The sequence below is a fragment of the Dipteris shenzhenensis genome, unplaced genomic scaffold, assembly GCF_047967505.1.
Source record: "Dipteris shenzhenensis isolate YYH24624 ecotype China unplaced genomic scaffold, Dip_SZ_1.0 scaf0059, whole genome shotgun sequence".
Classification (NCBI taxonomy): domain Eukaryota; kingdom Viridiplantae; phylum Streptophyta; class Polypodiopsida; order Gleicheniales; family Dipteridaceae; genus Dipteris; species Dipteris shenzhenensis.
Window position 1 is genome coordinate 1 of NW_028239366.1, and position 14,812 is coordinate 14,812.

Here is a 14,812-nt window from a genome sequence, read left to right on the forward strand (position 1 = left end):
CTTCGCTAATCTCTTGGCGCTTCGCTTTCCAAGATGAATTGGCGGTTTTTTTCGGATGGACTTCGCCGTTATTCCCTAAAGGCTGTATTATCACATCGAGATGTCGATTCGTTCCCTGTCCCCAGTGATATGGGTAATCTGCTCCGTCTGTCCTCGTCCGGCTTGCGTTGTTCCAACCACCGGCAGGGAGCACCTCAGCAATCGCGCGCTGTAACTGGGAGTCCTATTACACTGAAGGGTACTCCGATTTACGGCAACTTAGGTTCATCTCGTGTAGTGATAGCGGCGGACTCGTACAAGGATCTTGGGTAGGTTCATGAGATCCTAGCGGTATCCCCTCACTTGTCCTTTCGTAGATGCGTTCTTCCCATCTGTCCTGCGACGTTTTGGTAAGCTACGCGTCCGGTGCACGACCTCGTGCCGAGGTCTCCCACACTGACTCTGGGCAACCCCTTCCGGCCGCCCAACGACTGATAACGCTAGTAACTACTCCTATTAAGGCTAGTAAGTAAGCCCCACAGCTCGGGGCGGCAGAGAACAAATGGAATTTGCTACGAAAGCCGGCTAACGGGAATATTCCTGCGTATGGAGACGTAGTAATAGACGAGGTAATAGCTGAAATAGGATTAGTTTTGGCTAAAGCGCCTGAATCCGCTATATATTTGACACGGGTTTAACGTAATGCTAAAACTGTGGCGAATGCATTGGTGGTCATTAATACATAAATAAAGATACCAATTAGTGATGGTTAAATCCCTTCTATGGTTCCACGTGAAAAACCAATTGAGGGATAACCTACATGTCCAGTAGGACTATAAGCTGAAAGTCTTTTTACTTCTTTTTAGGCCATGGCGGCCAGTGCTCCTGGGATCATGAAAGCGATGCTGCGGAGAAAAAAGAGTTATTGCCGTGTTAGATCATGGAAACTATGGGGAAAAACACGTAACGTATTGGCAGGAATAGATATTTTAGGTGCAATAGGAAGGAATGCTGTAACCAGAGTGGGTGAACCCCCGTATACATCAGGTGCCCACATATGTAGAGTCGGAAGTAAATCATTAACCGAGCCGTGCAGCAAAGAAAGCTGTCGTTCACTCGCTGTTCGCAACGCGAAGAGTTCAGAGAATTCCCGAATGACCTACTACGGTGCTCTCCGAACCGTACGTGATAGTCGCCCATCATACGGCTCTCTAACCCTACAACACTTGGATTAGATATACCCAAAGGTCCGCCGCTTTCAGCCATTCCACACGCTGTCGGATACACCTGGGTCACTGGGAACGATTTCAGTGGATTCTGGGCGGGTGAAACCTGCTCAGTATAAGCAGGTACCAGATAGATAGACCCCTTTCTTTCCGTTGTTGCCAGTGCTTCCCCGGGCCGGGAAGGGAACAAGGCCCGTAAGGCGGCGCAAAGCGTTTTCTCCGCAGGTGAGGGTGGTGTACCACCACCCGGCAGGTTTCCTCGGAAGAATGAAATTCCTTGGTTCGCGAAGCGAACAAAGGCCAAAGGCTTCGTTCGGGGTCTTCGACCCGCGAGAGAACGCGAAGAGTTTTCATCATTTTTGAAAACGCTTTGCGCTTTCTGCCCTTCGGGGACTGGGGGTAAGTGCCGTACCGGCGCTAACCAGGTATCTGAGATAAATTGCGTGATAAATTGCGGGAGAAATTGTCCTATAGGGCGATTTCGGGGTCCCCGCCGCAGGGAACCCGCCTCTCCCCCCGGTCCCGTTTCCCCCCGAGACCTACGGCATTTCTTCCGGGACGGGAAATCCCCGGCTGGGAAAGAGGGGTCCCCCCACAGGGGGGGCCGGCCCCCCCCTACGGTGGGACCCAAAGGGTCCCGGGGGGGGGCTCGACCCGGGGAAAGCTTTCCCCGTGAGATTTATCCCGGACCTTCGGGGGAGCTCCCCGTACCTGCTCCCCCGGGAAACGGGGGACGGGAACGAAGTGGGAGGGTCGGAGGCCGGGTTCCCACGGTCGCGGAGGAAACCGAAGCGCTTTCTCTCCGCCCCGCGCTTTTGCGCGCTTCGGAGGTTATCTCTTTCCTGAACGGAATGAGGTAGAGGAGCGCTTGCCGCGCCCCGCGCTTTCCCGCCCTTCAGGTTGGGTTTTGAGCCACTTTTCTCGCTTGGTTGGCTCGTGGGACAAAGGCCGAAGTGGCACGGAGCGCTAGGTAGGTACTAAGGGTCCTATGACTTCCAGCCGGGGATTCAGTTCACCGTTGGATCTCGCCGATACAGCCTATGGTTCTGGTGTCTTGGGATATCGTTTTGTTAATTGTCCCCAAGGGGTTGAATAATCAGCTCCCATGCAGCTGTTTCCAGCTCCTCCAATCTAGACCTTGTCGCTGTTTAACCTCGACAGGCAGGAAGCACACCAGCGTGCGTTCGCGCGTTTCCACCGTGCTTATGGCACGGGTTAACCGGGTGGCCAGTCGACTAGAGGGAAGATAACTTCGATTCGCCAGGCGGGCGGGCTTCTCTCGTGTGACACTATAGAGTTCGCGCGGTGTTCCTTACCTCCTAGCCCTCAACCGCGCTTTTGTAACATGCTATGGTCTCACGCTCTTACGAGGTAGTGATGAGTTCCACGCTCTAGCACAAGGCGCCCCGGCAGTACTGAGATTGGCCGCAATCTGCCGGTACCCATAGGCCGTCTTACGGCCGCTCGAGAAGAAACTGCAGTGATCTTGAATGAGGAACCTACAGCGATAAATGAGATCCCCATAAAGGTACCACTAGATTAAGCACCGAACAAAGTGATTTCACATCCAGTGAAAATCTTAGCTGATTCTTCAGAGTTGGTAATTCCAGTAAACCCATGGATCATAGAACAAATAGGGCGGCGTGGGCCCCCCATCCACACTCTACGTATAGACGCGAACCCCCTCGTAACCGTACGTGCGACTCTCACTGCATACGGCTTGCACGAACACTATTGGATCTATCTCATTATGGGGCCTTCCACCTCGATCTCCATTTTGGAAATAGAACTTGCGTTCCGGGGCGCCTCCTTAGTTCGTTAAAGGAGTGGCACATAGCGCTTATCAGGGGCTTCAGCCACTCGACTGAAGGGAGGGCCGGGTTCCTTTCGGAACACTCAGCGAAATTGCCAAGTCCCCCGTAGCGTAGGGGGGAGGGGTTGGCCATTTCCAGGGCCTCCGGCCTACTTGCCCTGGCGGGAGAGGGTGGCTCCGCCCCTTCGAGTTTCGTTTTCGGAACGCCTCTAGTAGCTCCTCCATTCTCACCTCGTTCCAAGGACCACTTGTTCGTGATGGTATTTGCACAAACAAGGCTGAAAGTTTACGGTTTATGACCCGCAGGTATCTTGTAATCGGGTCGCTCCGCGCCTTCGCTGTTGAGGGTTCGCGGACATGATGGATTTCCACTGGTCCTGCGCGCTGAGCATCGTTCATCAAGCATTCCGAGAAGGCAAGGCCCAAGGTTCGCAGAAACCTTCGGCCTTGCTAACGTCGGGTATATGTTGAGGTATCCCTTCCTTATGTGAAATCTCATCAAATCTTTTGATCGGGTGTGAGATTGTACTCTTTCATAAGCACTCTCTGTTGTTCTTGTTCCGGCGTCTGTCGACAGTATTTCAGGGGTGGACCTCGACATTGGTTGCCCTTCCGTTTAGGGATGGGGTAGGCCTTCCTCGAACCAGAAGGTCTCGAACGCGCTCCGTTTGGTTTTCTGTAACTTCGAGAGCTAATCCATCTTCAGTTCCTCTTCGCTTAACACATTGGTAATGCCAATATTGTCCGTATCGTAGGAATAATTTGATAGGGGAACGCGGAGTTGGTTTGGAGAACGAGGGGAGTGAAGAACGAAGGTTCTACGAACGAAGTGAAGAGCGAAAGATATGTACATAGATAGATATATCTATATGAGTGGGTCGAATATCTCGTCTGACTGAAAACGCTCCGTTGGTTTTACGAGGGAGCGAAAGCCTCTTCCTCTCTTTCCTCGATTGAAGTTCTAAATCTTTCTTTCCCCCATTTATCCAATTCATTCGGGTAAATATTGGCGGCGGGTGGGAGAGAGACTTTGGCCCGTGGTACGCCCAGCCGCTGTCCTTGGATTTTGGGATTCCAAATAACCTGCGCCACGGGCGGATAAGCCTTATATTATAATGGGGCGGGGATAGCCGATCCTATTTCTCCCAATCCCCATCAGTTTGTGCTGGTGCATAGTAACGTAGATTGGGCAACCTTCGGCCGGCCCACATAGTAGCCGCCCGGTGCGAATATCTCTGAGTGCCGTGTGACACTCCCGTTCGGAATCCGTGTGACCAGTTACAGAAGATGGGTTTGTATATGGCTTCCAAGATCACTCCCATAGTTCCTAGTATGACCTTGTCCCGTGGTGGGATGATGGTCAGGGGTCGGAGTTCGCTCTCCGCCTTGGGGATACTTCGCCGGGACTTGGTGGAACCAAAACCGTTCTTAGTTATTCCACGTTTTTCTTTCATTTCATTTCATTTCAAAGGTCCATCCATTCCGCTGAGATTCCGTCCAGTGTTTGGCTGTAAGTGGCAGGGGTGAGGGTTCCCGGGTGTGATCATCGTTTCCGTAAGCAGCAAATCTTTATCTAAGACCATTATTGGGTAAAGCTGGTGGTTTACGTGATCGGGGCCGAAGGCCTGATTCGTTTGGTAGATTTGGTCGAGGTCATTGTGTACCCTGGAGCAATCCGTGAGTGGTGTACAGAAGTTCCTACGACCGAGTGTTCCTAGCCCCTGTGAACATTTTGGTGAATGTCTTAAAGAGGGCCTCTCCAACCGGTGAAGTGGGTGTCCACTTACTTCGGCCATTCCTGGCTTGTCTTCGATAACGCCTATTCCGGGAGAAGTCGGGATAAGGGCACTTGAGGGATCCTTTAGGGACCCAGGAGAACATGTAGCGCTGGGTTGGGGTTTAGTGAACCAACTAGGGTCGCTCCTTTAGTTGAAGTATTGGGCTTCTTCGCACCCTCCCGTTGCCCTTGTTGGGTTACACCCTCGGAACCACCCCTCTAAGTATATTTATTTCGCTCCACTTTCTTCAATCCCAACTTTACGCCGAGGACTTTTTCCGTCGTGGAATGAGACCAAGGGAATCTCCATCTCAACCGGGGTTTGAGGTGTCGCACATAGGAGATTAAGACATAGCCCGTCGCCATCGCTGAGGGACGTTTGGCGAGGTGTGTCCGATGAATATATATATATATCCATATATCGGTAGTGGGCCAGTCGTACCCAAACAATAATATTCCGGGGGGGAATGCACCTGAAATGGAATATTTTAAGCCGGCTTCTGTGGAAAATTCGGAGTCTCTCTTCGAGGCTGCGATCACATAAAAACGTGAACTTTAAGGCTCGGTAGCTGAATACGTGGCAATTGAATCACAGGCCGGGATCATGAAAGGCGTACTGCGGGTAGGAGGTGAAATTGATACAATAGATTCAAAAGCATTCAACCTCTCCCGTTTGAAATAATCCAAGCACATAACAATGGTACTAGCCGTACTTAATAATGGCAATATTTCGCGAAAATATGTCAAATTGTCTTTCATACCATTATTATGCAGTAGATTAGCAAACGTTATAGGTGCGCCAGCGGCGGCCGGTATGATGGTTATTAGAAACCGATAGGGTGGGTCCTCCCTCCCCGGTCAGAACCACACGTGCAAGTTTCCCCGCATGTGGCTCGTTCGTGATGACTTCTGAAGATTTACGGGGACTACCGGGCCTGAACCGTGGGATGCGTGTCCCACATGAGCGAACCTTTCGAACACTGATTTATGTGTCCGGAGTATATGGCTCATGCCATATCCTAGTCGCCCGGATTCAAGTTCTATTTACTATGTCTAGACGTATTTGAGTTCGCCTCGAAATTACCAACCGTTGCACTTTGTCCTTCATTCAGCAAGGGTTTCACCCACGCCCTTCACTCTACGAAAGAAGGCCGAAGGCCCGTATTTCGAACCAAAGGTCCTCCGGTTGGACGATTATTTGACTACGGAAGTCTCGTTGGCATGGAGAACTCCATTTGGCTTTCAGCGAGTTCGGGTCTCTGGAAGGAAATTATGCGCCGTGTTGCTTTACCTTTAGAAGCACCACACTTACCACTTCAGGACTTATAGTGAGGCTCCTCTGATGTGTCGGGGGGTTCAATCGCAATGCATCTTGCTCAGCAAGTCAAGCGTAGCCATCCACTTGGGGGAAGTATGGAATGTCTATTGTTGCATGTCCAGGGTCCATGCCTAGGACAATCCTGGAGGAGTTTCGTTTGTGAGCAGCTTTACTTGTCAGTCCGACCACGGGAGTAACCCACTTACTACCACTGTATAGGTTGGGGAGTTAGCTGTTTGGCAAGTTCCAGGGCATATATTCCCTATAACTCATAGGAGTAGGTATATCTATCTCGCCTATCCTGTTTGCTAAGGTTCTATCGCCGGTTCCTCGGCTACAGAAGTAGCCAGCCCTAAAGTTTACTCCAGTTGTCTCGAGACTCGGTCGGGAAATTCCCCAGTCTGTCAACCTTTATTGGCATTTCCCCAATTCGCTTATCCCATCATGATTTCCTTTTTCTAGCCAGGTGCAGCATACCTGTCGGGGACGCTTCTGCGTGTTCGTTTACAGAATATCACATTATCATCTACCTCCCTTTCCTCGGAGCTCTTCATGCTAAGGGGCATTGTCGTATGCTCGACTTGGGTTGCCTGGTGTAATTCTCGGAGTACATTATGGCAGGATCTTTCACCCGGCCAACAAAGCCTCGGTCTCCAAGGATTGGGCGGCTATGCCCTACTTCTATTGAAGTCAATCCCTATAGAGTCCATTCGGGTGATCCCTAGGTTGCGCGTTTGGTAGTTGACTCGCCGTTTGGTACCGCGTACGCAAAACCTGTTTATTACAGTTACTCTTGGAGGGTTGGTCGCACATGAATAATAGCGTTCGGACTCAAGTGCCTTCCGGAACACCCCACCTGGGGGGAGTTACCTTGCTCCTGTTGCGTACAATTAGCCCTGCGGCGAGCGGATAGTCCCCATGCTATGGTTCCCGGCAGCGGTCTGATCCCTGCCGGTTGGGGAGTCCATCCGAGCGATGGCTTTCAACCTTCGCATTCCAGGACGTGCCCTCCTAGGCGCATAACACTAAGTAAACCAAGCCAACCCGCATTACGTACTAACAGTAGATAGTCATATTGTTTGAAAGTACTAAATAGAACTCCATAAATGGGCGAAGTAATAGTTGCGTTAATGGGAAAGATCTCTGGGAAAAGCGCGAAAAAATCATGCTCAAATATTCCTTTCAACGACGTCTAAGTTTGTTCGGTTTTTTCCTTCTCTCCCTCTTTTCCATATGCATGGGAGTTAAGGGTGAGAACGCGAAGCGTTTTCAGTCAAGGTGGGGGTGGTGTATCACCACCCCGGGCCCCTAACAGCTCGGCTACTGGATCACTACTCCAGTGCTTCCCGAGAGTGGCCGAAGCAGCTTCAGCGGGCGGCCCTGGCTTCCGCTTTCACCTCAATCGGGATAAGTTGCACATTGTACGGCCGGCCGGGAACTGGAAACTGCAATCCCGGCAGGCTGGCCAATCCGTTCAGAGCCTTCAAAAACAAAGAGCTTCAGGCTGGCCAATCCGTCGCCTTCACGTAAATGCAATTTCATGGAAAGCAAATGATATTTCGCGTTGGGTATGTAGGAGCAATTGCATTAGCTTACACCCCAGGGACTCGGGAAGAAACGAGGATAACAGAGAGAAAGAATAATGCCCAATCCCGAGAACTCTCTTATATCTACCCCGAGGACCAGCTAGCCTTGCCAACTCCTTCTATTGGATGGCGAGTTCGATTAACGAGAAGGTTCCTAGAAGCACATGATTTGTCGATTCATTATTATACCTTTATTTATCTCGTTCCGCAAATGAAGCGTCTGAACCAAGGGATAGTTGCCTAGGTAACATTCATTCATGTATACTACTAGAATGCCATCGCGATACGCCCGGCCTAGGTCAGAGTTGTTCTTTGCCGTTCAATTACTACATAGAAATCTATCTCATAATTAGTAATAATAATAATAACAATAATACTCGGGTGTATAGCTCAGTTGGTAGAGCATTGGGCTTTTAACCTAATGGTCGCAGGTTCAAGTCCTGCTATACCCAAACCTGAAACACGTGATTGAGTAGTTATGACAGTTCGTATATACGTTCAAAGATCACTCTTCGGGTTAGGGGGACTATTCGCCCAATGATTGAAGGCCGGAGAGAAGAAACCCATTTGATTTCGGCGAGGCCTAGTGATGGCATAACTTCGAGGTTCCAACTGCTACGGATAGGGGGACTTGAACCCCCACGACGTTGGTCACCAGAACCTAAACCTGGCATGTCTACCAATTCCATCATATCCGCACGTCGATTCAAAACGCTCTTATTGAAAAACCCGAACTTCTTCACTGCTAACTGGATAAAGCCAGGAACGCCGGTAGCGGAGCAAGGCTCAGATGGCGTAGCAATTAGGGGAAGCTGAAACACCGCCGTATATTTTGATTCTCTCGGCAGCGTAATTCGCTCAATGAAATAGAGCCTATTGGGCTAGACGCGTCATAAATGAAATTGTGACGATCTCTTTTAACCTCTTAGGCTCGGCTCTGCTCATAACTGACAAGAAGCGCTCTTCAAATCGGGGTGGGAAACGTGAGAATGCTAACTTATGGCCGTACTCACGGATGGAGAGGGATTCGAACCCCCGGTATTCTTCTGAATACTTCGGTTTTCAAGACCGACTCTTTCAACCGCTCAGACATCCATCCCTTTCCCAGCAAGATCATAAGCTTAGAGCTACCAATAATCAACTGCCATATCGAATTACTATTCTTTCGAGAGCTTATGAAAGAAACCGAGGAGAGAGAAGGCTGCGAGACCTAACGGTCTCTTCCCAAAGCGTAGGAGTGTAGCCGGCCTTTGGACTCTCTGGCGATCATAAGGTGGCTCTCCTCAAAGCGTAGGAGTGTAGCAGGCCTTCGGACTCTCTGGCGATCGTGAGGTGGCCGGGTTTTTTCCGATTTCCACTGTCGGCTAGACTTGTTGTTTGTTTAGTCCCTCGTAGAACTTGATGCTTTGCGCCTTGCTTACCCAAGCTATGCGGGCTCTATTATTACTATTATTACTTCCCACCCAAGCTTCGGCTGGCCTGTGGGGGGAAATGGAGCGGAGGCCTTTCCATTCCATCGTTTTCATGGCCCTTGCCCCGGCCTAACACGGTCCAATCCGTGAATTCGTCACCGTTTTGACGCCCCGAGACTGGGTCAGATGAGACATGGTGGTTATCGATTGAAAGATTCCTGGTGGAGTTCGTTCTGAATAATTCTCCCTTTCCCTCTAGTTAAGCTAGCCCATTATCGAGGCGCGAGCGACCAAGTGACAGCGTCTCGACAAGCGAGGGATCCACCGATGCCAGACCCAAGGCTCCGACCAACATTCCGATGGATTGCACTCAAGCACATACCATTCTTCGTCAATCGCAGTAATCGCCCTGATCCAGGATCAGTTTCCAGAGCTGTAGGGGTGGAAAAAGATCTAGCGGTAACCTTGGAGTATTGGGATTATGGCTTGACTCGAGAAATGGAGCGACCAGCATAGGAATTGTGAAGGCCGGGGGGGCAAGAGCTGACATAAGCGGGGAAGAAATCATTGAAACGGAAACCAGTGACCATTTCATCTAGTCTCGGCCAGGATCGTCGGGGATTGCATTGGGCGTGTTACCGAGGCAAGACTTATTGATTGATTGATTTTCTTATTCCCATGTACAGTTCGTTCCCTGTCGTCCTCCCTAACTGCCGAGTTGAAGGAACGGGCCAACCAACCAGCAGAATCCATACGACGAATTTGTCGTTGATCAGTGTGTATTGTAAGCAGCCTCGTGTCTTACCACAAGGAAATAGCTCAATAATTCATTGGGCAACTGAAACCTTGAGACGGGGTTGCTTTCACAACAGCAAAGGAGCATTAGACCCGGCAGTTTGCGATGTATTGTCAGGTTGTTCATGAAAAAAATAGAGCAGCGATCTTGTGTTTCAGGTAGCCTCTTTTTAAGGTAAGGAAGGTGTGGCGAGAACTGGCTTAAGTATGCCAGCGGCCTAAATTCAGGCCTATTGGCCGATCCCCCACCATGGTCGAAAAGCAAGGAATCGCCTTTTGGCGCAGTCAAACGTTAGAGTCGACCGCATTCGAAGGGAATTTTCTGGCCTTCGTTCGTTGGGCATTTGAGGCGCATTCGGAGATTATTTTCTGGCATTCAATGGGGAGGGGCCGGAAAATCGACTTTAAGAACTCCACTCCGTGTGCACTGAAAATTTCGTCTATAGAAAGGCAATTAGGCCGTAGGGAAAGCGTAGCATTCCGCTTGCGCATAGAGGATGGCGGGACAACGCGCCGTTAGGGGGGTTAGGAACAAAGAAGCTAGTGGCCAAGGAGGAAGGGTTAGGGACAAAGAAGCTAGTGGCTGAGGTGGCTGGGAAAACGCCAGGGTTGCCAAGGATGGGGGTTTGTTTGGGGAAAACGCTGGGGTTGCCAAGGATGGGAGGTTTGGGGACAAAAATGACAGTTGCCCAGGAGTTTAGGGAAAAAAATGCCAGTTGCCAAGGGTGACAACGCGCTGCTATTTTCCAAGATTGATGAATTTGGATCTATCCTCTTGGAGCGGTGTAGCTCGGCAAGGCCCGTGAGCCGTCAAATCAATCCCTCAGTGCAGCTGGACGGGCATTCGGCAAAGAAAAAGCTCGCTTCCGTCCGAACTTGCTGGAACTTGCTGACGGAACTGCTCGCTCGCTACCGCGAGCTCCCGAACTTGCTAACGGAACTGCCGCTTCTAATACAGACATTCCTCACAAACCATTTGCTTTTTCACAACGTTACCACTTTGCCCTCCCGGCGCCCCCACTGAAGACGGAGGTTCTCCGCCGCCCTCAGCAAGTCCTGTGTGGCGCCGGATCCGGCGAACCTCAGTTACGTTGTTTCGAGTGAGAACAAACGGAAAAAAGAGGGAAAGATGTTCCCGAGGCGGAGAACAAAATCCGAGAGGTTGCGGTTCGAATCCGCATCTCGTCCTGGCTGACCCGGCTAGCCCTCCTCGCCAACAATCCATTCAATTTACCTGACCGATTGCCGCTTCGCTTGTCTCAGAAGTAGCTGGAACGCTTGCTAGGGAGGTAATCGCGATCCAACTGGAACTGGAAGTCACTTCCAATACGACAGCTTGAAGGCGTTGTCCCGGAGGTGGCGCTTATCGAAGGCTTCAGTGTAATTCTGTTAGGCGACAGAGCCATGCGAAGCAGCGGAAGTGGCGGAATGGCAGACGCGCTACCTTGAGGTGGTAGTGAGGCCACTCGTGGGGGTTCAAGTCCCCCCTTTCGCAATCGCTCCCTTCATCCCGCCCTGTAATATTTGGCAAAAAGCCCTTCCCCATTTTTTTTCCAGAAGAAACAATTTTTTTTTCAGAGGCTCGGTTTGCTTTCGGTTTGCTGAGGGCGTGCGCGCAACGATGGGAGCGAAACGGGTGAAGTGCCGACTTATCGTAGTATCGTCGGCATTCATTATTAATCTGGTTTCTATTTGGCCAGGAATAGGCGTGATAGCGGAATGGGGGAAAAACACTACAGAAGCCATTTATCCAATAGTAACGTACGGTGCCTCCACTGGTTAACATCCAATCCAACCTGAGGGTAAGCGATCGGCCAGAGGCAACCGAAACATTCTTTAGTAAATTAGTCAAGAACTTGAACTCCGTACTGCAGAAGTGTTGAGGAAAAGTAAGGCCAATAGTGACGCAAAGACTAGTCCTGTAGCGGCCACTCCTCCTAATTTGTTGGGGATACTTCGCGAAATGGCATGGATTGGTGAGGGATACCGTTCTGGTACAATATGAGCCGGGGTGGACATCGGATTCGCAGGCATATAATTGTCGGGGTGCCCCGAGACATTAGGTGCGTAGAAAAGCCGGATGGAGAAGAAGATGGCAAATGCTACCCGACCTACTGGATCTTTGACGTGAAAATAGGGATGAGAAACAATTTTATCCACAGAAGAATTTATACCCAATGGATTATTGGACCCGTATTAATATGATGCAGCCGAATAAATAGGACTGGCGCCTGCAATTACGGAAAGGAGTGAGTAATAAGGGCTGGAAAAACGATTTGAGGTGGCATTGTCTACGGGGAAACCACCCCGAGGCCGAGTGACTATAGTGTCTCCTACTACAGGTATGGCACTGGCTGAGCTGGTAATTGCTGTAGCTCCCCGAAAGCTCATTTAACCCCGAGGGGATGCATAGCCTGTAAAGGCAGTGACGATCATTAATGGGAAGATGACCACTCCAAGACACCAAATGAATTCCCTAGAACTGGTATAACTTCCATAATACGAACCGCAGGAAATATAAATATGAACTGCAGTGAAGAACATACTGGCCCCATTGGCATACATGTAACAAAGCAACCGGCCTCCTTTCACATCTCTCATGATGTGCTCCACGCTGTTGAGAGCCGGATCGACATGGGGTGTATGATGCATAGCTGAGAAGACGCCGGTAATGATCTAAATGACTGAACGAGGACCAGCTAACGAACCAAACCCCCGCCGATAACTTATATTGCTCAGAGTTAGATAATCTATCGAATGCTAGTTAAGTGTAGGAAATAAAGGCTATTTAAGAATCGAAAGTCATCTGGCCGTAGTAGTAGTAGTAGTATTTGGCGTATTTCGCAATCTGGGTTTTTCCTTCTGCGTACGGCCCTAACAAGCTGCCAAGCGTTTATCATGCATCTGCCTCGTTGGAGCTTGACTTTCCAACGTCGGTTACTCCCAATCCGGAGCGCCCTTTTTCCATTCATGAGAAAATCCAATGGTCAAAATCCATGCAAACACCATCATAGACCAAAATCCGAACCAACCAATCTTGTTCGGAGATACTGCCCGGAGAAATAAAGGGGTCACTTCCGAATCGAGGATAATAAATGGAGGGGAGACCGAATAAAATCATATATCGAAACGACTTCTGGCATCATCAAGTGGGTCGGAACCGCATTCGTGAGCTGACAATTTATCCGGATAAGCCGAACCTTTTGAAGTAAATGCGAAAGAAACACCGATTAGGATCAAGGAAAGTAGCAAACTGATGACTAAATAGAGATAAATAGGGGCAAATTCATAAATAGGAGGAAAATAAAAAAGAAACACATTTGGCTCGAAATAATCCCATATTCGCACGTCCAACCCCAGGTTTACCTTTTCGGTGATCTCGGTTACGGTGAGTTCCCACTTGATCCCAACTCGTGTCAATAGGGGCAGGATAGGCTGAAGGCCTCGGCGTGAATTTGGAAGCGGGGTTTGCCACAGGGGGGCGAGAGCCCAGTCTATAGCTTCCATCAACTCATCGAACGGCGGTCCGAATTGCACCAAAGGCCTCGCTACCGATTGCATATCCGGCAGGGTGGCGTCACGGATAACAAAAAGGGTTTCCGAGAGCTCACTGAGATCGCCTGGCCCCGGGCGGCCGGGGAAGTTTCTTAGCGTGCCCATGTGTTCGGCGAAGTCGTCCTGTAGAATCCTCAATTTTCCCTTGATACTCGTCGCCATTTGCTCTGTAATCATTCTTCCGTTTCCAGGCATGTCTTGTGGTGTTGGTTATTAAAGCTGGGGATATTCATGGCAGTTTAAGGCTATCCCGGAATCGAACCCGTGGAATGGTGCCGAGGGAAAGTCGATGGTGTGCCAACATGATTCAACCGTTCAACTTGCCGGGGAGTGCGAGCCAACGCTCCCCCAACAGATACGATAGTGCGAGCCCAACTTCTTGGTGGGTGCGGCGAGCCTTTGCCGCATCCACTAGAATACGCAATTCCGAAATTCCTTCCCGGAATCGATGCCTTTCCGCGGTGGGTACGCCAAAGAAAGCAAGATTGAATTTCCATTCCTTGGACAATTCTCAGTGGATTTGCACTCCATGGTCCAATTGCGGATTCTATATACGAAATTTCCATTCTCAGTGGATTTGCACGTGGCTCCCTAAAGGAAAGTGCCCACTTCTGCCCGGCCAAAGTAATCTGCCGTCCTTCCTTCCCTCCCTTCCGAATTGGCTAATATCCTGTAGGGTAGCAGACATTAGGTGAGGTGTAGCGCCGGTTCGCTCTCCCTAACGGGATAAGATCATGCGATTCGGAAGACTTCACATGCCCTTGGAGACCTTCACATGCCTAGCCCCAGCCCGAACTTGCCCTGACCTGTATGCCGGAAACCCCTAGGCTCTACTACCAATGCGGTTCCCATGTAGCAGGTGTTGGATACATAGGGGTACTGGATATCTTGGTGGGCTGCCGGAAATCGATCTGTGCGACGGAACGCACGTCGTTCTGGAAGTGGAATGGCTTAGTCCTCTAGCTAATCACGATCACGACGTGCCTGAATATCCTTCTCTGCTTTTGCCAGTAAGAATTTCTCATACCAGCCGACTTCAAGGACCGGCCCTGTGCCACCAGGCTTGCCTAACGAAAGAGGGCTAGCGTAGCTCCGGATTCCCAGTTCCCACTTGCCTGCTTGCGGGAAAGTGCCGGTCATCCATCTACAAAATTTCGTATTATTAAACAACTCGGATCAATCCTTGCTGAACTGCCTTCACCGCCCTTGCCTTAGGGCCCGGGATCCCATTAGCGCGCTTGCACGCTCGCTTCGCTCGCTAACTAATTGATCACCAACCGGAACCGAAAATGCGAAATTTTACGAATACTTACTATAGGCCGAGCAACAACAATGCATTATGGTGCTCCTC

General features: G+C 50.3%; 1 protein-coding gene and 1 non-coding gene across 2 annotated transcripts; one reads left to right on the forward strand and one right to left on the reverse strand.

The window, feature by feature from the left end:
• Positions 1–8,078: 8,078 nt before the first annotated feature.
• TRNAK-UUU (transfer RNA lysine (anticodon UUU)) lies at positions 8,079–8,151 on the forward strand. The gene has a single exon. It is a non-coding gene; the product is annotated as a tRNA-Lys (tRNA).
• Positions 8,152–12,576: 4,425 nt separating this feature from the next.
• Positions 12,577–14,362, reverse strand: LOC147879243 (uncharacterized). Its single transcript, XM_087372270.1, has one exon. It carries the CDS (start codon positions 13,654–13,656, stop codon positions 13,024–13,026), a length of 633 nt encoding a protein of 210 aa, XP_087228396.1. The 5' UTR covers positions 13,657–14,362; the 3' UTR covers positions 12,577–13,023.
• Between the last annotated feature and the right edge of the window lie 450 nt (positions 14,363–14,812).